The 27,203-nt window shown below is 36.8% G+C and overlaps 2 protein-coding genes across 2 annotated transcripts in view; one reads left to right on the forward strand and one right to left on the reverse strand.

Moving 5' to 3' along the window:
• LOC139970900 (uncharacterized) overlaps positions 1–27,203 on the reverse strand; it is a 142,432-nt gene that overhangs the window by 80,757 nt on the left and 34,472 nt on the right. The gene's annotated exons all lie outside the window — the stretch shown is intronic.
• Positions 1,618–25,909, forward strand: LOC139971919 (cholesterol 24-hydroxylase-like). The gene is made up of 14 exons (XM_071978763.1): positions 1,618–2,856; positions 4,750–4,915; positions 7,227–7,304; positions 10,333–10,414; positions 11,314–11,474; positions 12,627–12,765; positions 13,394–13,510; positions 14,039–14,267; positions 16,783–16,855; positions 17,183–17,267; positions 17,918–18,028; positions 19,842–19,930; positions 20,811–20,877; positions 21,231–25,909. The coding sequence occupies exons 2-14, from the start codon at positions 4,782–4,784 to the stop codon at positions 21,381–21,383; spliced, it is 1,518 nt and encodes a 505-aa protein (XP_071834864.1). The 5' UTR covers positions 1,618–2,856; positions 4,750–4,781; the 3' UTR covers positions 21,384–25,909.

The raw sequence follows: 27,203 nt of genomic DNA on the forward strand, positions 1-27,203 counted from the left end.
TGCAAGTCCTTTCATCGACACAATTCTCAAAATAATGACGAAGATCGACATATAAAGTTGGGATTAACTTTATTTCCAGCACATTCCAAACCCAACTGTGTACAAAACTTTTTGTGACAGTTTTATTTGTGCCTCACAATGCTTCCAACTTGAAAGAGATTTCAAAATCATTTCAAATTGTGTCTGAAACAAACCCATCCCCAGTCAATTAGACCAAAAAAGCAAGGCTTAATTTGAGGTGAAGATCAACTTGTCTTGGACATAAGAATCTGCAGTATTGGCCTCAAAGATATCACTCAAAAAGCTCCTTGCTGTTACCTAATCCGACTGCTATGATCATAAAATGACAGCTGTTCAAAAAATAGCATGCACGCTCTGACAGATATTTTACTTGTACGAGAGTCTTTGTGTATACACTGTATTGTAAAAGTATACTTACTTAAACTTCAAACTGGCATCGCGCGGTACCACATGTACATTTTAAAATAATACTTGAAGGTTGAGTTCTTTATTCTTACTAAATTGCATTGTGCTATTCCTTTATTTGATATATTTGCTTTAGTAAATAAGTTCCAGGAGGGCGATATATGTTCCATTCAGTATCTGTTAATTTTTACCTCCATGTTCACACTGAATTACCCTCTGAGTCATCCTTTTTCCATCAATGACCCTGTGGTTACCTAGCAACCCAGATAGATCAAGTAGCCAATTTATACCCCCTTTGACTTAGTGTGCACTGTAAGTGCTTTACCATTGAAGTATGTGCAGTACCACAAATTCAACAATATAGGGCAATGTAAATCTCTATGAAAAACACACTAAGTAAGAGCATACAGTCTTTTATGTATATCCAGTTATATCTGGCTTAATATGGTCAGATAAAACTTTATCTGCATATCTGGATAGCTTTCTAGTCACTTCGCCCCACTACCATTTCGCCGAACTGCCATTTCGCCCAACCAGCCTGGTCATTTCGCCCAACCAGCCTTGTCATTTCGCCCAACCAGCATGGTCATTTCGCCCAACCATCATAGTCATTTCACCCAACCAGCATGGTCATTTCGCCCAACCAGCATGGCCATTTCGCAAAATTAGTTCACTAGTTCAATTGATTTATTTTGGGGTTAGGTTACTTCGTATGATGGTTGTTGGGCGAAGTGACCTGCTTCCTCTGGATAGACTCTATGTCCAGTTATATCTGGCTTTATATCTTTATTAGGCCAGACTTGATATGCCTATCTGGATTGACTCTATATCCAGTTATATCTGGCTTTATATGGCCATATCAAACTTTATATGAATATCTGGTTTACAATTATATCAAGATATATCTGGCTTTATATGGTCATATCAAACTTGATATGGATATCTGGATTACAATTATACCAAGATATATCTGGCTTTATATGGCCATATCAAACTTTATATGCGTATCTGGATTGACTCTATATCCAGTTATATCTGGCTTTATATGGCCATATCAAACTTGATATGGATATCTAGATTACAATTATATCAAGATATATCTAGCTTTATATGGCCATATCAAACTTGATATGGATATCTAGATTACAATTATATCAAGATATATCTAGCTTTATATGGCCATATCAAACTTGATATGGATATCTAGATTACAATTATATCAAGATATATCTAGCTTTATATGGCCATATCAAACTTTATCTATCCAGATATAGCCAGATATAAAACCAGATATGGAATTTGAGTAAGGGTCACTGAGGCTAGTTTCAAGGTGTTTCGACAACAAAACTAGATATTACATTCTGAGGTTTTCACTGACGTTAGTGTTAATGTGTTTCGACAACACAGCTAGTTGAGGCTAGTGTCAAGGTGTTTCGACAACAAAACTTGGTATTGCATCTTGAGGGTTTCACTGGGATTAGTGTCAAGGTGTTTCGACAATACAGCTAGTTGAGGTTAGTTTCAAGGTGTTTCGACAACAAAACTTGGTATTGCATTCTGAGGGTTTCACTAACCAGGACACAGTGATTCAAACACTTGGAATTCCATGCAGGATGTTTCACTTACCACATCACAGACACAGTGATTCAAACACCTGGTACAGCAAACTGAGTGTTTCGTGTACCATGTTTACCAAGGGCCTAGATCTGAGGGTTTTGCTTACCTTAGTGATGCCAACAGTTAGCACCGCACACTGAGTGTTTTGTTTTCCATCATTTCTTTACTTGATTTCATGCATTTCGTTTTAACAATGCTCTAAAAGTAACTAGCATCTTCATCTCTATCCCCAACACATCCGAAAACTCCACAATACGATCAGCGAATATGAAACGGAAATGACGTTAGAGGTCAACTAGCTGTGTTGTCGAAACACCTTGGAACTAACACCTTGGAACTAACACCTTGGAACTAACACCTTGGAACTAACACCTTGGAACTAACACCTTGGAACTAACACCTTGGAACTAACACATTGGAACTAACACCTTGGAACTAACACATTGGAACTAACACCTTGGAACTAACACCTTGGAACTAACACCTTGGAACTAACACCTTGGAACTAACACCTTGGAACTAACACCTTGGAACTAACACCTTGGAACTAACTATCCGTGATGATACTAACCAGTCAGACATCAGAGTGCAACATTTAAACGTTATTGCGCATTCTTTGTAACTAGCAGTAGAATGAAGATAGCCATGAGAAATTCATGAAATTTGTTGTTGTCATACTCGGTTCTATCAAAGTTTGAACAGCTTCCAAGTTGCGGGGGCAATAGCGATTGAAGTTTGTGTAACTTGAACTTGAAGTTCTACAACTACAAGGTACCACGTCACTACTACTCTACCAGTTTAACTATATATCAGGTTTGTATTCCTACACAATTACTAACCGAATTTAAGAACACAAATGTGAAAAAATGGACTAACCAAGGTTAGCGTAGCAAGCTAGCTAGCCTAAGAAGTAAGATTAGGCATTATTTTTGGTTTAGATTACACTCTGCTGGCTGAGGTTAGCCTAGTAGGCCTATAACTTAAACTTAAAGCTATGTCTTGGTCTTAGTTAGCGTTTAGAGGCTTTTGCATTTTGCGCTTTATAAATTCCTATTATTACTAGTATTATTATCATTATTATTATAATTAGGCCTAAACTAGTACTAGTAGTACCATTAGTAGTAGTGAAGGGGAGTATTGTAACATGTCACTATGTTTGTTAGACTATGTTCAAGGATGTATATTGTTGGCATCTAATGATGCTATCAGTATTAAGATCAAAATTGCGTTAAAAAAGGTGATCACAAGTGTAATGTTCTAATATCATTTTGTCCAGTTAAATGATCTGTCCCTTTAACCCATGCACTGTCTGGTACCATTTCTAATCACCCCTAGTAACCAATGCCTTGGCCCTCTCTCTCCTCTGCCAATGATAGCACAGGGATAGTACTGTTACTCCCTAACCTTCTTGACCCCTGCTACTGGTATGCAGGACTTTGGTAGCTCATATTATTATTATTAGGACTTTATCATATACAACCAAGCAGTAAGGATCAATATATTAATTAGTGTACAGATATACTTAGTTGTGTGTTTTTATCGGAACATTATACTGGCGACGAGGTAAAGTGTGTGTTTTGATTTAACTTTCTCATTCTACCGTAATGGCAGCCCAAGCAGCTTTACCATCATTTCCTCCACTGGATATTTCTGTGGACATTCATGCAATTAGACCACTTTGGAAAAAGTTGAACACCCGGTTTGAGAATTTGTTAATAGCCTTGGATATTAAAGACGACACACGCAAACGGGCACTCCTCCTGCACTCTATTGGAGAAGCAGCCTATGATGTGTATGATACATTACCAGACCGTGGTGAAACCACGGATTATGACAAAGCAGTCAAAGCTTAATCAGACTACTTCACACCTCAACAGAACACAGAGTATGAAGTGTACCTTTTAAGGTTGGCCAGACAAAAGGATGAGGAAACTGTCGACAATTATTACACGCGACTTAAGCAGTTGGCGTCGACATGCGAATTCGCAGACGTAGACAGTGAAATCAAAGCGCACATAGTACAAACGTGCAAATCCAACAAACTACACAGATCAGCACTACGAGCACCTGTAAAACTGAATGATTTATTAGCCATGGATTTATCAGAGTTCCAAGCATCAGGAATCGAGGATTCTGGTCATTCTGAACCAGTTCGCAAAGTCACCTCACATAACACACAAAAACATAATTGAGGGAAGCCTAAGCAACCATCTACCAGTACAAACCAAAAGTGTCACTTCTGTGGTGGGGTGTACCCACATCCTAATGGAAGGGATGGTTGCCCCGCCAGTGGAAAAACTTGCAACAGCTGTGGAAAGATTGGGCATTTTTCAACACAGTGCCGATCTTCGGACGGGGCTTCCTTCAAACAAAACCAGAAACATAAGTCAAAACGCAAATTTGTTATTTGTATTTAATGACAAGTTTTCATCGACTTGCACCTTTGTTATCAGCACATATAAATTTCATTTACCATATATCTTCTAGCCTATTTGATATAGTCATTCTGAGTCGCAAGGGAGGGAAGGGAGGGGGGTGGGGTGTGCTTGGGAGTGGGTATAGCATATCTAGTCAGCAAGCTTGAAGCTCAATTCTGTGACCATTTGCACAACTGCCCAGAGTGCATCACTGAGTGATTCTCTGTGTTATCAGTCTTGAATTATATTATGTAATGCCCAAGGAAAAATTTTCTGTTTCTTTTCACAGGTTATTTATACAACAGAATAAAAGGTTTGACAATGTTTTTGAGGTTACTGTTTCTCGCTGTGATACTGGTTATCATCGTCCTTTGCTCATCGTGTCTTTTCTTGCTGGTGAAGATTCTATACGTACGAAGGAAATACAGGCATCTACCATGTCCAAAGAAGCGCAGGTAAATGAAAGGACTGATCTCAAATCAATGAATCAATAAATTTAGGCGGTTTTTGTCATTCCCTGTGTAACCGACGGCAAATTTTGGGTGTACTTACCAATTGTCTTACTGCAATAAGAAATTATCTGTTGCTTACAAAAACAATTTCCACTCACCCTTCCCTTATAATGATCTTGTTTGTTGAACTACGATTTATTAATCAGACATCTGAGAGTTCAGTACATGCTAAATTGAAAGTGTGGGGAATACAAAATATTAAGTTCCAATTTTCTCTCATACCTGTATGTGTTTTCTCTTGCATTGGAAAATGCCTTCATGTTGCTCATTCAAAATATTGAAACAATTTCATAAGTGCCATTTTATAAGCTGAAAATTTACCATGCAATTTCAATAAAAAGCCAAGACTAATTCCTAACTTGCTCTTAAAAACAAATTTTCTTGCCTCTAACAAAGCCTTCACTTGAGCCCTGGTTTAGATCAGGCCTTGCCAAGTTTCATTTCTGGTTATGAGATGCAGTTCAAATTTTTTAACAAGTTCCAGTTTTCTGCAGCATACATGTGGTTTATACTGAGTATGAAAATGTTTCTTGGATCAAAATTTTGATAACTGAATCAAATTCAGCAGATCTGGAAGGGTGTAATGCAGTCGTACAAATGTTCCTTTTCGACTATCTCAGTCCAATGGATACATGTCATAACATGTTTACAGTCAGCTGTGTCTTATTTAATTATCTGACTGCTTTTCATTAAATGATTACTGATTAATTCTAATACACCTTACATAGAAACTATTTCTTTGTGCCAAAACAAAGTAGCTTGTTTTACATTTGATTTAAAATTGTAGGCTTTCTGCCAAGGTGGCAAAATAATGTTAAAATGCCTTTTGCATCTTTTTGTTTCATGTGGGGTCATATGCAATTGATGTTGTAGAGATAGCTCTTATTCAGATCAGGACTTGTCAAGTTCCATTTCATGTTATGGGTTGCAGTTCAAATTCTTTAACAGAATCCAGTTTGCTGAAGCATGTATGTGATTGATACTAGTATGAACATCTTCTTGGGAACAAAATTGTGATAAGTGAATCAAATTCTGCGAGATTTTAGAAAGGCGTCATGCAGTCGTACAGATGTGTCTTTTGACTTTCTCAGTCCAGTGGATGTTGTTACAGTCGCCGTCCATTAAGGGGTGTGAAGACTCGCGCACAAAGCAACGTCTCATGCCGGTAATCTGACCTAGTTTCGAATGAGGTATAACAGAAGTGTTAGACACCACCATCGATACACACACGCAGCTTGCTAGGTACCGTCGGTATCTAGACACTAGTGCACAGTCAATACATGTACAGCTAAGGTCAATACCCACAACACAGTGTACATATCAGCATGGGCATCTCAGGTCTAGATAAATGATAACAAGGTGTCATGTTTCATTACTGTCTGCATTTTGTAGCGACAAGAAGAAATTGTCATTTGCAAGCAACGGAAAGTTAACTTTTTTCAGAGCGCGACACAGGGTTGGGGCGATTCTTCAATGCCTTTAAGGTTGTTCGATGAGCAATGTGCCAGTGGCTGCCGTATCGGCTTCCCACACATTTCTTTTCTAAAAAATTCATGTATTGTTATGGATCTACCAGGCTAATGCCATTCTGGTCCGAAGAAGTTATTACATTAGTAGGTTCAGTCCCGAAGTTATGAATTTGAAATGTTGTTTATATGTTAGCTTGAAGGTCACAAATGTTTAAAATAATCTATTTACTGTGGCTCTATGTATTTTCTTGAGGGCCTGTTGAAATGTGCAAGTCTCGCTCTCCCTAGTATCGCATCCTGGTCATGCTCATATGTACAGTAGGCCTACAGTGTGTAATACGTTGTTCCCTCCGCTATAACTGCAGTGTGCTACAATTAAGGCCGAAGCCTATTGTCTTGGGGCTAAATGCATATTGTTTGCTGTGTGTGCTTATATGCAATGTCGATTCATGATTGCTTCATTGTTTAGAATTTTAAGCACTTTAAGATTCAGACAGTATTGTAATTTGACAAACAGCACTTTAATTTTCTTGTAATGGTTAAGGTTTTTCACATCTCCTTTTCAGTTTTGAAGTTTTTATGGTTAAAGAAATACACACAGAAAATAACTTGACACTTGAAATAAGACTGCTTATTTATTGTCTTGGCTGGAGCCCACTACAGATGTCATTACATGTTTACAGGACTTCAGCTGTGTCTTGTTAAAATGACTGGCTGATTTGCTAAAATGATCACTAATTAACTCTTAATCCCCTTAATTTTAATAAGCCTTTTGTATCTTTCAGTTTCATATGGGGTCATGCAATTGATTTCGCAGAGGTTGCCAAGAAAGGAGGACATTTTTCAATGCTGATTGTAAAATGGTAACTTATTTTTTAAAATTTTGTCAGCAACTTTTCTGCCTGTTACATTACAGATTAAAGAATTTACTAATAACATAGGTTGATTGTACATGTACACTTCAGATTTTCAGAAAGATTTAATAACGACAAATTATGAAAAGATTTTACCAGCAAATGCACCGGCATTATATTGGTAAAAACACGAGTTCCCTCCCCACCCCCCCCCCCTTCCCTATGATGGCTAAAAAATCCTCATCCCAACATGCATAAAAAGTTAAAGTATTTTTCTTATTTTGAAAGAATAGTGACATGTTTCTTTGCTAGATTGAAATCTTTCGTGCTGATTGTTGGTGCATTACATTGATGATTAACAGCAGACATGCTGTGCACTGTACAAGTCATTTATGTTTACATGTCTTATTTGTTAAATTCCTTAAAGGGATAGTCTAGGCATACATCTATATATACCTATAATTATCATTAGAAAGTCAGAAATGTTTCCATCGCTAGTTCAAAAGCTCATTGATATCACTTTTTCCCTTTCCCTTGGTACGGCTGTTTTGAAGTGAAATATTTTTACCTGAATAAACTCTTCCTTAATTAGTACATAACATTTCTCCTGGAAGTATATTACACTTTGAATGTATGCTTGGCTGTCTAGGTGTAAACTGAATTCTGTGACTGCATTAAAGAGATCCAAAAGCTGTTCGTAAAAATGCTTTATGTCTCTCTGAATTGAAGTACTTTATGAAGAGAAGCAAAGCCCAGTTGCTATCACTGCTATTGATGTCACACACTCTGCCAATGTTGCCAGATCGCATGTATAAAATTTTTAAAAATCTTGGTCTTTGTGATAATTCATGCTACATCAGGTTATGCAGAGAGATTTATAGAACAAAGTATCGCAGAAAAATTTACAGCAAACAAACTAAAATTAAAATAGTTCACTGATTATTTAAGGCCTGTTTTTTGGGGATGTTTCCATGCAGGTCAACTTTTTTGTTTACCCTGCACACCAGTTCATCTTTGTTTGTCAGTGTAAGGTTTTTTTCCCTTAGTCATTCTACTAGAAGAAAGGTTTGAATCGTTGTAGCCGTGCAGTTTAACTGTGTAATTTTGGAATGGGTAAAATCAATATACAAAATAGATACAAAATGGAAATATATTGGTGTTTGAATCTGTGATTAATAACATGTTTAGTGATTAGATCTGGAAGTGTTGAGTGGAATATGTAATGAAGTAACATCTATGAGTGGGGGCGTTGTGGTAAAGGCAGTGGATTGGTGATTTAAGGATTACAGGTTCGAGCCCTGGCCTGTCCTTGGTCAAGGCACTTTATCTCCATTGCCTCTCTTCACCCAGATGTATAAATGGGGACTTGCGAGGTAACTTGTAAATATAGTTGCGTGCGCCGGTTTGTGGCTGCACCCTATGGGAAGTCCCCCGGGGGACGCGTGGTTGTGGTGCACTGTGGTGCCCCAGGAGAGATTGATTGAATTGCGCACACTTTGGTGTGACAAGTTACCAATGACCAAGGCTAAGTTGTCAAAGCACTACGATCTCGATGTAGCAGCGCTATATCAGTATCAAATACGTTTGTATGCATCAGTGAGAAAATAGGACAGTGTTCTTTGATTAATTTCAGTCGATTTGGTTTAAACACGGAGTGTTTGCTACATTAAAACTAGCAGTGCCATGTGTTGCTTTAATTGACCCAGGATATTCCATGAAGAGACTGAGCCATGTCTTACCAGACCCCCACCCCTCTGAAATAATGCTTAGAATGCATGAATGTGGCCAGGGCTACAGATTTGATGTTAAAAGGAATAACTTGGCAAGCTCCGAAAATGTTAGATAAATGTTCCAACTTTTGGATAAAGTCTGCTTAGTTTATACGTCCCATGGTTTGTGACTTGTGACTGTCACTTGAATTGACTGTTCCAATGAGATGATGCAACTGCATTAGTGGTCAGTTTACTTTCTCTAATAATAGTAGGTTATATATTGATGAATAAGGAACCATCTTTCCAGCTGTTGGTTATTTATTCATGGATAAGGAACCATCTTTCAACCTGTTGGTTATATCTTGATTGATAAGGAACCATCTTTCAACCTGTTGGCTATATCTTATAAGAATAAGGAACCATCTTTTAACCTGTTGGTCATATATAGATGAATAAGGAACCATGTTTCCACCTGTTGGTAATATCTTGATGGATAATGAACCATCTTTCAACCTGTTGGTCATATATCGATGGATGAGGAACCATCTTTTCACCTGTTGGTTATATATTCATGGATAAGGAACCATGTTTCCACCTGTTGGTTATATCTTGATGGATAAGGAACCATCTTTCAACCTGATGGTTATATATCGATGGATAAGTAACCATCTTTCCACCTGTTGGTTATATATTCATGGATAAGAAACCATCTTTCAACCTGTTGGTTATATCTTGATGGATAAGGAACCATCTTTCAACCTGTTGGTCATATATGGATGACTAAGGAACCATGTTTCCACCTGTTTGTTATATATCCATGGATAAGGAACCATCTTTCAACCTGTTGGCTATATCTTTTATGAATAAGGAACCATCTTTCAATCTGTTGGTCATATATAGATGAATAAGGAACCATGTTTCCACCTGTTGGTTATATCTTGATGGTTAAGGAACCATCTTTCACCCTGTTGGTTATATCTTGATGGATAAGGAACCATCTTTCAACCTGTTGGTCATATATGGATGAATAAGGAACCATGTTTCTACCTGTTGGATATATCTTTATGGATAAGGCACCATCTTTCAACCTGCTGGTTATATATCGATGGATAAGGAACCATCTTTCAACCTGTTGGTTATATCTTGATGGATAAAGAAACATCTTTCAACCTGTCAGTTATATCTTGATAGATAAGTAACCACTTTTCAACCTGTTGGTATATCTTGATGGATAAGTACCACCTTTCAACCGGTTGGTTATATATCCATGGATAAGGAACCATCTTTCAACCTGTTAACATTCTTCTTCTTCTTCACACCTATAGGCAAAAAACCTATGGCACTGTCTTTGTGATGCATGTCTTCGATATGGCAACTGTTTTTTGCCTGGAGCCTTCCGTTGTGAGGGTGAGTGTAATTAAAACAACTTTATAAGTGAATCCAGTGAGCTAATGATTATGTTCTTGTGGTTAATATTTCTTTCGGTTCAAGATTGAACAAAGATACAGGGTACTCAAAGACAGTGGGAGAAAAATAAGAACACAAATACTAGTGTCTTTGTAAGGGGTTATACTCACCAAACTCCAAACATCATCGTTTGGCCTTTTAAAAATATTATGCACTTATTATTATTTTTTTCTTTAATAGGATATTTCTTTTGCTCTGGGGCATATGGCAATGAGGGGGGGGGGGGGATGGGCAGGAAGTTTGTAACAACTAAAAGAACATTAATATTCAAGTGCTGTTACCTATTGGTGTTGCAAATGTATGGTCGACTTTAACATCAATGTTTTGGATGACAGGCATTAACTTGTTACTGGTAAATATTTGTCTATTTTCTTAAAGAGGTTTTTTATAAGGTCTTTAGAAGTATGAAATGCATTCCAAACCTTTTTGTATGCCATTTGAAACATGTAAGAGCATAAAGCAGAGGATGGTATGACAGTTTGAGAAAACTTTGATGACCTTTTCAAACCTTGAAGATTTAAGTGCTGCCAATAATGACAGAATTATAGTAAAAACAAAATAATGATAATAATAATTTCTCAGCACCATTTTAACCCTTGAATGAAAATTTGACAGAAGCAACAAAAAAAATCCCAACACCATTCAAACATAACCCTGGAATGTAGTCTTTTTAATGCTGGTATGTTTTCATGTCGCCAACCGTTTTCTCGATTGTTGTACTGCATCTCGTCTTTGTGAAAAGCTTACTTTAATTTCCAATGACGCATACATGCATTTTCTCAATCATAATCGTCAGAGTAAGGCAAATCTCTACTCGACTCACTTTTCACACATTTCAGGAAATGTTAATCAATACAAAAACAAGCAAGCCGTACGAGTTATATCATGTATTTCAAACCGTATTCGGTAAACGTCTGGTAGGAAGTGGCCTCTTCAGCGAATTAGACAACGAAAGGTGGGAAGAGAAGAGAAAGATGTTTAATCCAGCTTTTAAAAGAGGGTATGTCTGTTCATTTTATGATTTCATCAATCAATCATTCATTCATTCATTCAATCATTCTTTTGTTTGTTTGTTTGTTTTATCAGTGTTAAAGTACAAAGAGTAAGGAGCTTAAAGAGTAAGTGTCAAAGTCTTTTTGTTTCATATCTATGTGATGGTGGTAACATATCACAGGTAATTAGCCTACAACAGTAAGGGTTTGCACATACTTAAAGTGGAATTTTCAGGGTTGAGCAAAGGTCAAGGAAACAAAAGATTTGCTCATTTGCGTGTATACCATTTTGATCATTACTATCACCTGACAAGAGTAAATAAAGAAGAATGCATTGAAACCTATAAAATCAAGTTTGATGCATAACAAGACAAATCTTGCCAAGTTTTGTGACTGCATGGAAGTTGTGGACAAATAAAAACATGTATTTTGCATGGACGTGGGTACCGCATGTAACAGTTCAAGGACAGTATGGTGAAAGGACAACAAGTCACTCGATAACCTGTTATTGTACGAAATTTGCCCCACTTTATGGACAATGACAATTATGAGATTTGGGTATGGAATAAATGTGATCAAATGAAGAACTTTCTGGGACACAGAACATTCTGGATTGGAGCGTTCGGTAAATAACATACAGTACTCATCATTGAGAGTGTTGGACTGGTTTTAACCATGGCTGATTACTATCTTTAATACCGTAGCCAGATTGAGGAGTATCCAAATTATGCATAAACATTGATGGCAATAATGACAATTGAAACAAAATTAGTTTGACATGAAAGTTCAATAATATACATATAAACGTATCAATATGCTTCAAATGATCTCAATAATTATACTACTAGTGATCAACATACAGTACTGACTTGCTGTGATTGTGCTTGTCCCGTTTCGCAGAACTAGATATAGGACCATTGTGGCAGCGCCTTTTTTTTTATTTTGTGCATGGCTGGAGAGCCTACTTGTACAGCTGCTTGTCTGTAGGTAACATTGTTTGTCCTTGGTTGCTTGTGATTTCGTCCTTTGTTTGTTTGTTGATGTTTTTTTGTTTATTTTGCCTTTGTTACCAATCAAAATATCCATTGAAGACAAGCTCCTTAAATTATTATTTTCTTAACATGTGAATGAAAATTTTGATTTGCCTTGGTCTCTACTAGGTATCTGATAGATTTAATGTACCAATACAACAACAGTGTGGATGAGTTGATCACATACCTGAAACCAAAGGCAGATGGAAAGACGGAAATACTAATGGCTGAAGAGTTTAATAAGGTTGCCATGGACATCTTAGCAAAGGTAACATGATGCTGCCAGGCTTCTTCCCACAGTGTAAAATAGTGTAAAGCAAATTCAATTTAGAAGCTGAAATATAGTTTTATATCAAACTGATATTTGAAAGAACCACAAGTGAATTTAAACTGTTTCAACTGGATTGTCACAATGGTGTGGAGTATTTGCTTTTAGCCATTAGTCATTTTTCCATTTTTTGGTTAATTGTATTCCATATTTAGGTATTGGGTGAGCTACTATTCTTATTATAAAGTGTGTTCATTTAAGAGACAGCATATATACTCATGATTTACTGAGCCTGGGTACTCAATGATGATTTTGTATCAAGCTTACCTCGTTTAAAGTGAAATTTAATGTTCAAAAAATAACAACTTGGGGTATAGAAAAAGGAATGCCAAAAGATACATAATCTGCTATGTAAAGTTGGATTAACCTTCTGTTCACGCATTAACCCACCAATTAATCATGTTTGTCATGATGAATCATTTGTAAACTTTCTGTTTTTCTCTTCATTTGTCTTGATTGAATAACTTACCTGGATCAATATGATAGGCCCTCTATTTTATATTTTAAAAAAAATTTAAAAAATCATGGCTGATCTTCTGTTGTTTGTTTTAATATCGATTCAATGCAGGTGGCTTTCGGGTTGAATGATCTCAATGTCATCTCCAACAGTGATGCTCCGCACTGCAAGGCTTCAAATCAGATCCTCGCGGGTATCATGGCTCAGATGAGAAATCCATTAATAAGGGTAGGTCTGCAAGGCTGCAACTCAAACCTTTATGGGTGTCATGGCTCAGATTAGAAATCCATTTATAAGGGTACGTCTGCAAGGCTGCAACTCAGACCTTTATGGGTGTCATGGCTCAGATTAGAAATCCATTTATGAGAGTAGGTCTCATACTTCGCTCAAACCAGCTTGTTTTGCTTTGCCAGTTATTTCATTTCTTCAGGTAATTTGTTTATTAATAGTCTTGTGGGAAGTAGATAAGTTGATATGACATCATAGATTTACAAAATGACAGCCACCCGGGACACCAAATATTGACTAGGAGATCTCCCCCCAAAGGAAGCAAGATCTGTCTTAGCTGTTTGGGAAGAAGCACTATATTACATTTACAAAAGGTGAAAGTTGGGTTATTATCTCCTTTTTAATAATCTAATTAATCTAATTAACAAATTATCATTAATCTATCAAACAAGCAATAAACCTGTCTCTATACTATTTGTTGATCATTACTATTATCATTTTGTCTTAATTTTTCGCATCTCTTTGCAGTTTGATCCGAGGGAGGCGTCGAGAAACACCGTTAGAAAAACACAAGATGCAATCGATCTTATCAGAAAAATGGGGAAGAATTGTATCTTAGAGAGGCTGGCAGACATGAACGAAGGAAGAGATTACCCGAAAGATATCTTGACTCACATTTTACAAGCTTCATCTGGTCTCAAAGGAAACTTTGGATTGGAGCAAATGATTGATGAATTTGTTACATTTTTTGTCGCAGGTTGGTGTATTTTCCATTTTGTCAACGTGCTTTTTAATAATTTTTTCGACATTACTACTTGAAGCAGTTCAGTCCTTTGAACTCTGCTGTTATGTATTGCTATCCTCCTCTCTTCTCTTACCCCAACATTACCTCATCTCTCATCCCCTTCACATCTCATTCCTCTACCTATCATCCTCTCTCCTCTAACCCCCCCTTCCCTCCCCACCATATCTCTCACATCTCCTCTCTCCCCATTCAAAACATCCTCTCTCTCTCCCTCACACAATGGGTACTTTGTTACGTGTTATCAGTTCCCCTAGCCTTGTAGAGAGGCCAGAATAATTTCTGGAAATTGATGTCCAGTAGTAATTGTGCTTGTTCCATACCCCTAATGAAAGACATTTGGTAACCTGAGTGTCATTATGCTGGTTCCATGCCCTTTATTGATGATCAGCCTGTGTAGAAAAGTCATGACAATCAAATCTGTTGTAAAAAAAAAACATTCAATGCGTTAGCGTAATCAATAGAGGTATCAGGCAAATATGATTTATGATTGTTAACCATGAGTGGGTACATGGTTAACAATCATAAATTATATTTGCCTGATACCTCTATTGATTACGCTAACGCATTGAATGTTTTTTTTTTTTTTTTTTTTACAACAGATTTGATTGTCATGACTTTTCTACACAGGCTGATCATCTCAGAGAGTCATTAGACGGCCGTGCTGGAGAAAAACCCTTCTTATGTGTAACCAGGGGCGAAGTTTATCGGGAATTTTCTTGTTTAAATGCATTTAAAGCTGCCGGCCCAGACCAACTGAAACCACGGGTACTGAAAACCTGTGCCAATCAACTTGCCGACATTTTTACTCACATTTTTAATCTTTCATTCTGTACAAAAACAATACCCGTATCATGGAAACGCTCTTGTATCATTCCAGTAGCCAAAAAGCCTGTCATATCCTGCATGAATGACCTTCGGCCTGTGGCCCTTACTTTTGTCCTGATGAAGTCGTGTGAACGAATTGTACTGCGGCACATAAAGCCGTTAGTCGATGACTACCTCGATCCTCAACAATATGCTTATAGGGCCCATCGCAATACAGAGGACGCGGTCTTCAATTGCTTGGAGAAATTGTATTCCCACCTTGAACATTCTAAATCAGGTCATTCTGCCAGAATTATGTTCTTTGAGTTTTCATCTTCGTTCAACACAATTCAACCTCATGTTTTGGCCGGCAAGATGTAAATATGAATATTTCACATGATCTCATTGTTTGGATACTCAACTACCTTACCAATCGTTCTCAATATGTTTACATTAGCTCATCCAACTGTATGTCAGATGTTCAATACTCAAATACTGGTGCTCCACAAGGAACCGTTCTAGCCCCATTTTTATTCACTCTGTACACGTCGGATGTGAGATCCTCGTCTGATAGTTGCCATTTAATTAAATTTGCAGATGACACAGCCTTAGTCGGTTTGATTAAAAAGGATGATGAGAGTGAATATCTGGATGAAATTAATCATTTAGTCGGATATTGTGACAAGAACTTCCTGGAGCTTAATGTTAAAAAAACAAAGGAAATTAATATTGATTTCAGAAGGGTCAAGGGTCAACCGAGAGAGGTTGTGATCCAAGAAAATCCCGTAGAACAAGTCTCATCCTACAAATATCTTGGTGTTGTTTTTGATGATCAACTGGCGTGGCATGAGCATATTGATTATTTGGTGAAGTGAGTAAACCATAGATTGTACTGTCTCCGTAGAATGAGTAAATTTGACATTGACAGTCGTATTCGTACTATCTTTTATAACTCAGTCATTTGTAGCGTGTCGAGATATTGTATGACATGCCGGGGTGGTAATGTGACTGCTAATGATATGAAACGCATTGATTGTGTTATCAGACAGGCTAATCGTATTCTGGGTGGGGACCAGCTCACAATGGAGTGTATGTACCATCATGTTATTGAGTCTAAGCTCGACGCCATCCTTGACGACGAGAATCACCCATTGTTTCTGAATCTCAGCAGTGCAATAATCTCTCGGAGTGGGCGGATGAGGCCTCCGATTGCAATAACAAATCGTCACAAATCTTCCTTTATCCCTCAGTGCATTAAGCTCTTTAATTGTCGTTTCAATCGATAGTAGCCTGCTTTATCTTCCCGTTCTTGCCATCTATACTGGTGTGACATTTGTTTAATCATCACGCCTTTATACTTTTATACTTTAATTCTGTGAACTCTTTGTTTGCCATTCTTATGTCTTTTTACCATTTATCATCTTGTATTTGTCTTATATGTACATATGCGAGCTTGTAATTTCCCTTTTGGGATGAAATAAAGTTTTACTTACTTACTTACTTACTATTGAAGACATTTGGTAATCGAAGTTTAATCAGTATATTATTATCAAACAACTATAGCATTTTCTTTTCTTTTATTGATAGAATATTTACTATGTTGAAGACATTATGTAAAATCTGCCTGCTTTTAGTTTTTTCATGAATTTCTCTTTACTTGCAGGACAAGAAACCACTGCTCAGTTGATGTCTTTCACTTATGAAATAGTCGGAAGACATCCAGACATCTACAAAAAGTGAGGAAAATAGGCTATTACCTAACCTTCAAATACCTTTAAAAACTTCCCAGCTCTTGAAACAAAGAAACTATCTTGTAAGTCTTAAAAGAAGGGCCTTGTAATAATCAACAACATTGACTATCTCTTAAGTCTCCTATCATCATTTATTTAATTGCTCCAGCAATGTAATATTGATTTTATTCCATGACGATTTTGAAAACTATAGGTTCTTTCAAGGTCATATTCAGAATGTCATTCCTTTTCCTCCAAAGACATGGTAGTGTTTGGCATTATTTGTCATAAAAACTATGAAAGTTCATGTTTTTCTTGCTCCTTGCTCTTCAGACTACAAGCGGAAGTGGATGCTGTCATCGGAGACAATGATTCCATAACGTATGACAATACTTGTAAATTAGAATATATGAACCTTGTGAGTACCACCATTAACATCCATTAGGGGGATTTAGCCATATCGCCAGTAGAACCAGTCTAATCAAGAAAGGACAAATTGTCAGTAGTATTAAACAGTCCTTCAACCGATTTCAACTTACAACGCATATTGTAATTTGGAGTTTAATCATTCCTATTAATACGAAAATCAATTTGTTCCCAGAAAGGGGGGTGGACAGTTAAACTTTGACACTTCCCCCCACCCCAACTCTCACAAGTTGTCCTCCTTTCTTCACATCAAATATAGTAACCCTAGGTACACATGTACTAGTGACCAGACTGAATGTGGTGGGTGGTGAAAGAATGGTTGACATAAAGAAGGGGATTAAATGCCTAAGAGTTTTAATGTGCAAAAACATGAACTTATTAATAAAAATGAACAGTATGAACTTAACAAATAAAGAGAATAGTTACAGTTAAAATAGAACAAGTTGTTTTGTATTGATTTATGATACCTCTTATGTTAAAAATCATGTCTGTCTGTCAAAAGGGGGATAAAAATACCTTGAGAAAGATAAAGTAGGAAGAGTGAGTCACCACCATCATAACAAATTTTTCAAATGAATGGACGTGAATTTTTTTCCACCTTGGTTATGGCCTCTCATTTGAAATTTGTTTCGATCCTGGCAGGTACTGAAAGAGGTCTTACGATGGGCACCACCAGCTGCTGGAATACAGAGGACGGTCGACAGAGACTTTGTGGTTAATGGCTACAAGATTCCAGCCGGTGCACATGTTGCGGTACTACAATCTCCTCTTTCTTTTACATTTTAGTATCAGTGTTGCAGGAATGATCTTTTCCCGCGAATTTGCGAAATATCCGAGATTTCTTTTCTACCTCTGGGACAAAAACTATTATCCTAAAACTCTGTAGCATACGCAAACTGGAGCCTATACCGCAATTTTTGCAAAGTTCTGTGATTTTTTTTTTACCACAGGCTCATCTCTGATGTTTAGAGAACATTTCAAATTGAAATGATGTCAAGGCTCATTGTGGATTGAAAAATTTAATAAAGGAACAGATATATTTGACTAGAACAGGATTTAAACTGTTTGAAAGAAGAAAAAGAGACAGGAGTTATTTATTTCAATTTAAGGAATTGATAGACAGGCTAGGAAATACTGCCTTCAGCAAAGGATTTTCTCCCATCTCTGTTTCATTTCATGCTTCCATCTATGCAGAAAATTTCATGAAAATTTCAACTGTAAGGGAAAGAAGTGTAAAACTATGTAGACATCAGTCTACAGCAGGCATTAGGTGTAAAGGGAAATTTTAGGTCATGAGCTCTAGGCTCTGTGACAGGTCATATAAGCTCGTTTTGGACAGCTGTCCGGCAGGGATTGGTTTGGCGATTATGCACTGGTAGACTGTTAATTGTAAATCAAAGATATCCTTTTGGAATGAGAGCTTGAAATTTGAGTGACAGGTGTTCTAAAGAAAGGCTATTAAAGGAAAATTACTATCAAATAGCGAGCCTTGATGGTAGAACGAAGGAGGTAGATAGAGTTGCTTACTTGTCATAGTCAGAAATATGTAAATCACTTTCAACTGGATTGTCTGACTTGCATCATCTTTTCAGTGTTGGTTTAACTGGCATCAGATTGAATATTCAAGGCACATGCTGATTTTATGATTTCATGTGTCAACTAAATCAAGTGTTTCCCAAGCATGTGTACAACATTACACAACACTACAAAACATTTATGAACATGTGGAATCTATTCCACATGAATAGGTCAATTGACCTTCAGTGATATGTTGTAGTAAGGTGCTTACTATTTGTACAAGTCTAAAGTTTTAATTTCCACCATGCTCACTTCTAGCCATGATTTTATTTGTTTGTTAGTTAATTATCAGTTTTGCATTTTATTTTGCTATTAAAAACCAATACAAATTTTATGAACTGTAAACACATGAGGTAGAGGTGCAACTACCTTTGTGCATTATAAACCTTTGTGTCACTCTGACAAAGACAAACATTACACCCGTTGTGGTTTTTTTTTTAGCAGTAAATGAAAACAACATGGTCAATACCGAAAAATTGCTTATAGAAAGTTTTATTTTCTAATTCTCAACCGTCGAAGATCTTGCCTAGCTTGGTCATTTCTCGTCATGAGTTTGTTGCAGAAACCATAGTCAGGACGTAATGTTTGGCTCAGTTAATAGTGACACATGGTGCCACTAGATGGTAACTTAAAAGGGCAGCGCTAAAAGTCACCAGCATTGGTCCCAAAATTTGAGCTCACAAAACATTGCTAGTTGTTTTCAAAAGTATTCTCCTAGGGGCTCTGATTCTTTAAATTATTCACAGCCATTGAGGATTATTAAACTGGACAACTAAATATCTCAGTGTGGATAACTCTTTTGGAGTGACTGTCCAAAATGTTTGTTGAAATTTGACGTAGAAATGGTGGGGGAGGTGGGGAAGTGGTTTAAGTGTTGCTGGATTTGGCCACATAGACTTCATTTATAAGTTTATTTTATTTTTCCGTCAAACTTGATCATTTGCACAAAACAAGTTTTGGTTATCATCTTTTGATGTGTTTGTTACAGCTGAACCATTATGCTCTGGGACGAGACGAAAGGTTTTGGGACAATCCAGAAAAGTTTGATCCAGAGAGATTTAGAGAAGAACATAACAGGTGAGCTCTTTAATAAAGGGTTCATCAGTAAGGACAGTTTTTCAAAATCATTCAAGTCTTCTAATGAGAAATATTTCCATTGAATCAAAAGTGTTCTTATTATCCAAAACTCTTGGAAGGCATTTTGTGGATGAATATGGGGGAGAGGAGGTGGAAGTGAGTGGTGGGGGGGGGGGGGATAGGAGGTAAGTATGGCATTAAAAGTATCAGTGAATATTTGTACTATGTCAGCGTGAAATGAATGTTTAAATTCTTGACAATTACTCTAGGTAACTGGTAAGCCTAATTCATGTACCCGATCGAACTTTCCAGTACCCACATCAAAAAAGGCACATTACAGGTACCTGTTTTCTTAAACAAAACTAGCATTACTGCTATGCGAGGGCTTTCACGATTTCAATAATTCCGTAGGTCTGCATGCGAATGCAGAAATCAGTCTCTTGTAGTGTAGATTGTTGTTATAATTACCTACTATTTCAACATTGTTACATTATTCCGTTGTGTTTAGCTACTTTTTTATTCAATATTCGGTCCAGAGTTTCCGGTACCTGTTACCCGACCGGGTAATGATACAGGGTACCTGGTTACGATTTTTGTCTACCCGATCATTTATTTGTATCTTTCTAGTACTTTGTATTGAATTTTAAGCAATATCAGGTTATTCTCAAGGTGCAATTCAAATCTAGAGATTGCAATGATGAAAAAGCTCTTTTAGATTCTCAGTTGACTAGCTCCATTGACAGTAAACGAGATGGACTCTATAATAGATTTACAGAGATATTCCATATTCCTTTAATATACTGAGAAGTCAAATTCTTCATTTTGACCTCAACATAAAGTCGCTTCTTCACCGAGATGTGCTCTTTGTATTTCTCTTCAGACGGCTGTATGCATATTTTCCATTTTCTCTTGGACCAAGGGTCTGCATTGGACAACATTTTGCAATGGTGAGATACTTCTCCTGTTTCAACTATTCTTTATTCTTTTGGATAAAATGAAAAGTCTAGTTAAAAGTGTTTTGTAATATATAAATAAAATGTTTGCATTGATGCCAAGTAAGAGATAGAATTTGTGCTGCTGTGGCAACAATTTTCAAATCTCTGGAAAGTCAAGGCAGGACTATCTTCTTCCTCCTCCTCCCCTGCCACAACAACCCCAACACCTGCCCATTCTCTTGTTTCTTCTCCCAGGAAGTGCAGTTTACTCCCTCATCTGCAGGTTGCAGTGAAATATAGCCTGTTTGCTGTCTGTTTTTGTTTCAAACTATTCCCTGAATATTTTTTTTTATTATCTTGTATAGATTGAAGCAAAAGTGATCATAGCTAAACTGTTACAGAAGTTTCATTTTACCCTTGTGCCTGGTGTAGAACTGGAATACTCGGCGGAGGTCACCCTGAAACCAAAACATCGGACTCCATTGTATCTGACACCGAGAAAAACTTCAATGGACTAAAAGCTGTAATTTTGTGACATGAACAATGCCACTACTTCAGTGTCCTTCAAATAGTAGTTTTTCTGTAAATATAGAAGAAAATACACACACACAGACGACACACATACTGACTTATTGTTAACAAGTGTTGAAGCAGGGTTAGAAAACTTGGCCTAGCAATTGATTATTGGATTGGGTTCATGCAAGAATTCTAACGAAATAGTACTTTGGCATAAGTTGGCTTATCAATTTGGCCAAGGAACTCAATCAGAAGTTCCCAGTCGCTTTGTGGGTCTGTGATATAAAGGTAACATTTAAGGTCTACGGACACAACTGTAGGATCAATATTGTCCTAATCACTTCTAATAGGCATAAGAAGTCATGAAAATAGCTGCAATTCCCATCAAAATTCATCAAAGATGGACCATTTTACAAGTATTTCCCGAAATCCAGTTTAAATTGATGAATAAACGTTTTAACTAAATATGACACTGCATATTTTATTTGACATGAAAATAGCTCTTTGTACATTGCACCACAAAATATCTTAGATTGAAGTATATGATTCTAAGCAAATTAATTAACTGTCAAAATTCAAAATTTTGTTGGTGCAGATTTTTTACATTATTAATTATTTTTTCATACCACTACGCAACATTATGTGCTTTCTGTAAATATTATTGAAGGAAGTGAACACAAGGTGGAGGGCAGAGAGCTGATTTTTCTTTTTATAACAGTTGCTATCGGGTAAATGCTATAAATAACAGTGAGAGGTGGTGGGAGATTTGACTAGTTGATTGTATTATATAGGGGTACTTAAATACATGATACAAGAAGGTTTGAAAGATAGGTAACATTTAAGGTCTACGGACACAACTGTAGGACCAATATTGTCCTAATCACTTCTAATAGGCATAAGAAGTCATGAAAATAGCTGCAATTCCCATCAAAATTCATCAAAGATGGACCATTTTACAAGTATTTCCCGAAATCCAGTTTAAATTGATGAATAAATAAACGTTTTAACTAAATATGACACTGCATATTTTATTTGACATGAAAATAGCTCTTTGTACATTGCACCACAAAATATCTTAGATTGAAGTATATGATTCTAAGCAAATTAATTAACTGTCAAAATTCAAAATTTTGTTGGTGCAGATTTTTTACATTATTAATTATTTTTTCATACCACTACGCAACATTATGTGCTTTCTGTAAATATTATTGAAGGAAGTGAACACAAGGTGGAGGGCAGAGAGCTGATTTTTCTTTTTATAACAGTTGCTATCGGGTAAATGCTATAAATAACAGTGAGAGGTGGTGGGAGATTTGACTAGTTGATTGTATTATATAGGGGTACTTAAATACATGATACAAGAAGGTTTGAAAGATAGGTAACATTTAAGGTCTACGGACACAACTGTAGGACCAATATTGTCCTAATCACTTCTAATAGGCATAAGAAGTCATGAAAATAGCTGCAATTCCCATCAAAATTCATCAAAGATGGACCATTTTACAAGTATTTCCCGAAATCCAGTTTAAATTGATGAATAAATAAACGTTTTAACTAAATATGACACTGCATATTTTATTTGACATGAAAATAGCTCTTTGTACATTGCACCACAAAATATCTTAGATTGAAGTATATGATTCTAAGCAAATTAATTAACTGTCAAAATTCAAAATTTTGTTGGTGCAGATTTTTTACATTATTAATTATTTTTTCATACCACTACGCAACATTATGTGCTTTCTGTAAAAATTATTGAAGGAAGTGAACACAAGGTGGAGGGCAGAGAGCTGATTTTTCTTTTTATAACAGTTGCTATCGGATAAATGCTATAAATAACAGTGAGAGGTGGTGGGAGATTTGACTAGTTGATTGTATTATATAGGGGTACTTAAATACATGATACAAGAAGGTTTGAAAGATAGCACCGTTAGAACATTACAAGCATGTGGGCAACCCTTATTAGAGGGGTTGGGGAGAAGTCAATGGGCTACACCCCCATGGTCCAGGGTTAATTAGGGGATTCAAGAAAAATATGCGATATGGAATAATGTATTGTCAGTATCATAATACTCTTAAGAACAAAATTGAAGGCTTCAAAGTGTGCCACGAGTGGGTGGGGGTGGGGCAACAAAATACTTGTTCCCTAGTCTGACCTGGCTCATAATGCCACTGTTCATTTTGGCGGTCGTAATATTTATTCAGGACTATTGGCATACATTAATTGGTCATCATTAAGAAGTTTGATTGCAGACTCACTGGACACATTTATATTAAAGCCAATAATTCTGTCCAGAAAGTTCGATAATTTCCATCATAAAAAAAAAAAAAATTAATATTGAGCATATTAATGTTTTGTATCACTAATTCAGTAAAGACCAAGATGACAAAAATTGTTGTCATATTTGGCACTGATAGGTGCAATAACCTTCAGTCACACTAGTACTATGACCATCCAACAATGTGATATTAAAGAAAAGCTTACTTTCTAAAGTCATTTTGTGTTAGACTTGTTCAGCCCTAAAAGTCAAATGTTAAAGTGGCAGGTTAATAGTCTTATATCAAGGTCAAAGGCCTTCTCAGACAACTTACAACAGTTAACTGGTAACCTTTAATACCTAAAATATAATTATAATAGTATAATATATAATGCGCCTTTCTTATATAGCACAACACAGACTTCAGTATGTTCAATTCAAACTGTTGGTCCTGTTTGGACATTGAAGTGCACCACATCTAAGTGTCCCTGGGACGACATCCCATAGAATGCTGGTACATGCAATTACCACGTACCGCACCCACCCATTTTTCAATGGAAGACATTTCTCTCTGTTTCTTATTGCGATTTTTTGTACAGTTCGTGTTTACAGGCAATGTGTACATTAGTGGTGCTCATAATTTCAATCATGGTCGGTTTGGTTTTATATACTTGTTATTATGTACTTCAAATGAGATCACAAGATTATATTTAATCTTGCAGGAAGTTTTGAACCACCAGGTGAAGGAATCATTAGCAAATCATGGAATTTAATAAATCACAATTTTAGAAATTGATACATTATTTTATGTGATGACTTAAGATTCAAGGTTGCAACTCAATGGCCATGTCCATAATCCGGAGTCCAATAAGAATGCCATGAAATGTTTCTTCTCGCCATTAATGCCGAAATTCCAAAATAGCCAGTCAAGAAAATAACGTCTCCTTCAAGTCCGATTTAACAGACAAAAGTGTTTTAGGTTTAAAGTCTCGACTGAATACGATCCTACTCAAAGGCTAGTCTTAGTTTCCCAGATTCCTCGTTACCCACATCCGATACTTAGTAGTGAAAGCGTGGTGTAGCGGTTTGGTACTGTGGTTATATCTCTAGTAAACCTATGCAAGACCCCACCAGGAACCAAATCCTCTTGATTGATTCAAATTGCTGCTGTGCAATGTTTTTGAGCGGAGTCAACCCCGGAGTTGGTATTTCTGACAAAATGCCAATTGGAAAATAGGGTAACGAATTTCGTTCGCTATCATCGGGCTGCCCTGCGGTGACTCGGTCTCAATATTCAGGAGCCAAATTCAGCGTGGTCTTACACCCAATCAACGTAAGAGTATGAAACAAATAGGAAAACAAAACCGCCCCACTGGTTGTCAAGTCCAACCCATAGAAATTGACCTATGAAGAATGCTGACACAGTGTATCGCCGTGTTTTTAAGCAGTGACAGGCACTTTGCTTTGTACGGTAAAAAGCCAGATCATTTGTATGTCTTCATACATACATGCACATGCGCATTTGAATTGAATTTTATATTAACCGTTTTTTCGAAAGAGTAGGTGTACAGAGACATGTTATGGCGACCACAGTGGTACTCCTGACTTAAGAATCAACTTTGAAAACTCTAATGACTCGAGCAAATGGATTGTTTTATGCAACTTTTATTGTCTGTTAATATCATTTCCAGTCTCTGAGAGACATATGGCAAACATTTTTCTTGCTTGTATTATTTAAGTGCTCCACTCAGATAGTTTCATAGTTGTCCCTGGAAAATGCTGTGAAAAAAAAGCAACCCCCCCCCCTTCCCACACACACACCTACAGTGTACTAAAATAACTAATACACTGAGTTTGATGGATGTCTACATAAGCGGTTACAGTCATCAAAGGATGAGATGTTAGCACGAGTAGTGGCTCGGAATGTGTCGTTTTGCATACAATGCTTTGTCCGAACATGGTTGGTGATTATCACTGGCCGGGCCTTAAAAACATAGTTGAGTCAATTTAGGCAAATAACCTTTTAAGTTATTGTCCAGAACATACCTAGCCACGCTGAGTTTAGGCTTAAGCCTTCCTTAAAACTCATATTACAAGCTAGGCCAATATTGCATTCTTATGCCTTTTTGCCAAAGTTACAGTGTTGGGAATATGTTGCAAATGTGTTTGAGTATTTGTACAATTCTATGTAAGTTATTTGACTAAAATATTCTAGGCTTAAGTTTAATACCTATGCATAACCTAAGTTAACCAAGGGCAAGGCTACGCGTTCATAGGCCTAAGTTAGGCTAAGCCTATTTTCCTAGTATTGAATTGTTAGTGATATATATATATATATATATATATATATATATATATATATTCTTTCGCACTTACTTAGCATAGTAAAAAACACGGACTCGGCCAAAGAATTCAGCTCCGTATTACCGTGGAACTACAGTGTAAGTACATCATACTGTAAATCACACAGGTGACTGCAGCTAGTTGACCGAACATAACACGTACACGCCGCACAGTACATATTGTGTAATTGGATATGGCAAACACCGCACAGTACTGTGTGACTGAAAATTGTATACCCTGCACAATACGTAGGCTACTGTGTGATTGGAAATGGTAACTGACAAAGGCCGTATCGTCAGTGGAAGATGTTTTGTTTACATAAAGGGGGCTCACAAAGGGGAAATTCCAATGCGTTGTACCACCACGCTAAGTTAAAGGTCACAAACTAAGTGTGGTTTGAATCGAAGTTTCCGTTGGGTTGATGGCAGCAAACTGTTTGGGACCAATACTGCTGACCTTTAAGGTAACATCGTAGCCTTGGCCTATCTAAATTCGTTACTTGATGAAATTGGTAATCAGATCGACACTTTTTCCTCTGTTTAAATTTTCATCTTAATCGATGTCTGCAGCAGTGTCACATCTAAATTGTTGTTAAACATGACAGGATCCTGACAAGCTAATATCATGTTTCGGAATCAAACAAAGGTCAATTTTCCAAACCATCATGGTATCGCCCAAGTGCTTTAAAGAAGTTCTTTGCACCGAATATGGATTCCCAGGATATGTTGATGATTGTAATTCGTGAAAATGCTCAACTGATGGATATCAAATTTACTTGCATCAAAATGTGATCATCCTTAAACCAGTTTTCATTCGGAGTTCGAGATCAGGGTATTTGAGCGTTCACGCATACGTCATGGAAGAACTGACGTACCTATTAATTCGTATAAATTCTGAAGTGCCTGTTGATTTCAATGCACCAATCTACATCCAATTTGTTATGTGCACACACATGAATAAACTTCTGTGATGATACTTTATAGAACGAAGATAGCCATGAGAAATTCATGAAATTTGTTGTTGCCATACTCGGTTCTATCAAGCTTTGAAAGTTCTATCAAGCTTCCAAATTTCGGTGGCAATAGAGATTGAAGTTTGTGTTACTTGCAGTGCTACTAGTAGTACTACTACTAGTTTAACTTTTTATCAGGTTTGTATTCCTGAACACAATAACTAACCGAAGTTAAGAACAAAATGTGAAAAAATGGACTACCTAAGGTA

Source organism: Apostichopus japonicus, chromosome 8 (assembly GCF_037975245.1).
Source record: "Apostichopus japonicus isolate 1M-3 chromosome 8, ASM3797524v1, whole genome shotgun sequence".
Lineage (NCBI taxonomy): Eukaryota > Metazoa > Echinodermata > Holothuroidea > Aspidochirotida > Stichopodidae > Apostichopus > Apostichopus japonicus.

Excerpts from the sequence above, each read along its gene's own strand:
- LOC139971919 (XM_071978763.1), top strand. The coding sequence starts at position 4,782 with ATGTTTTTGAGGTTACTGTTTCTCGCTGTGATACTGGTTATCATCGTC. Across the intron at positions 12,766-13,393 it reads CCATGGACATCTTAGCAAAG|GTGGCTTTCGGGTTGAATGA; the intron begins GTAACATGATGC and ends GATTCAATGCAG. Across the intron at positions 17,268-17,917 it reads AATTAGAATATATGAACCTT|GTACTGAAAGAGGTCTTACG; the intron begins GTGAGTACCACC and ends CGATCCTGGCAG.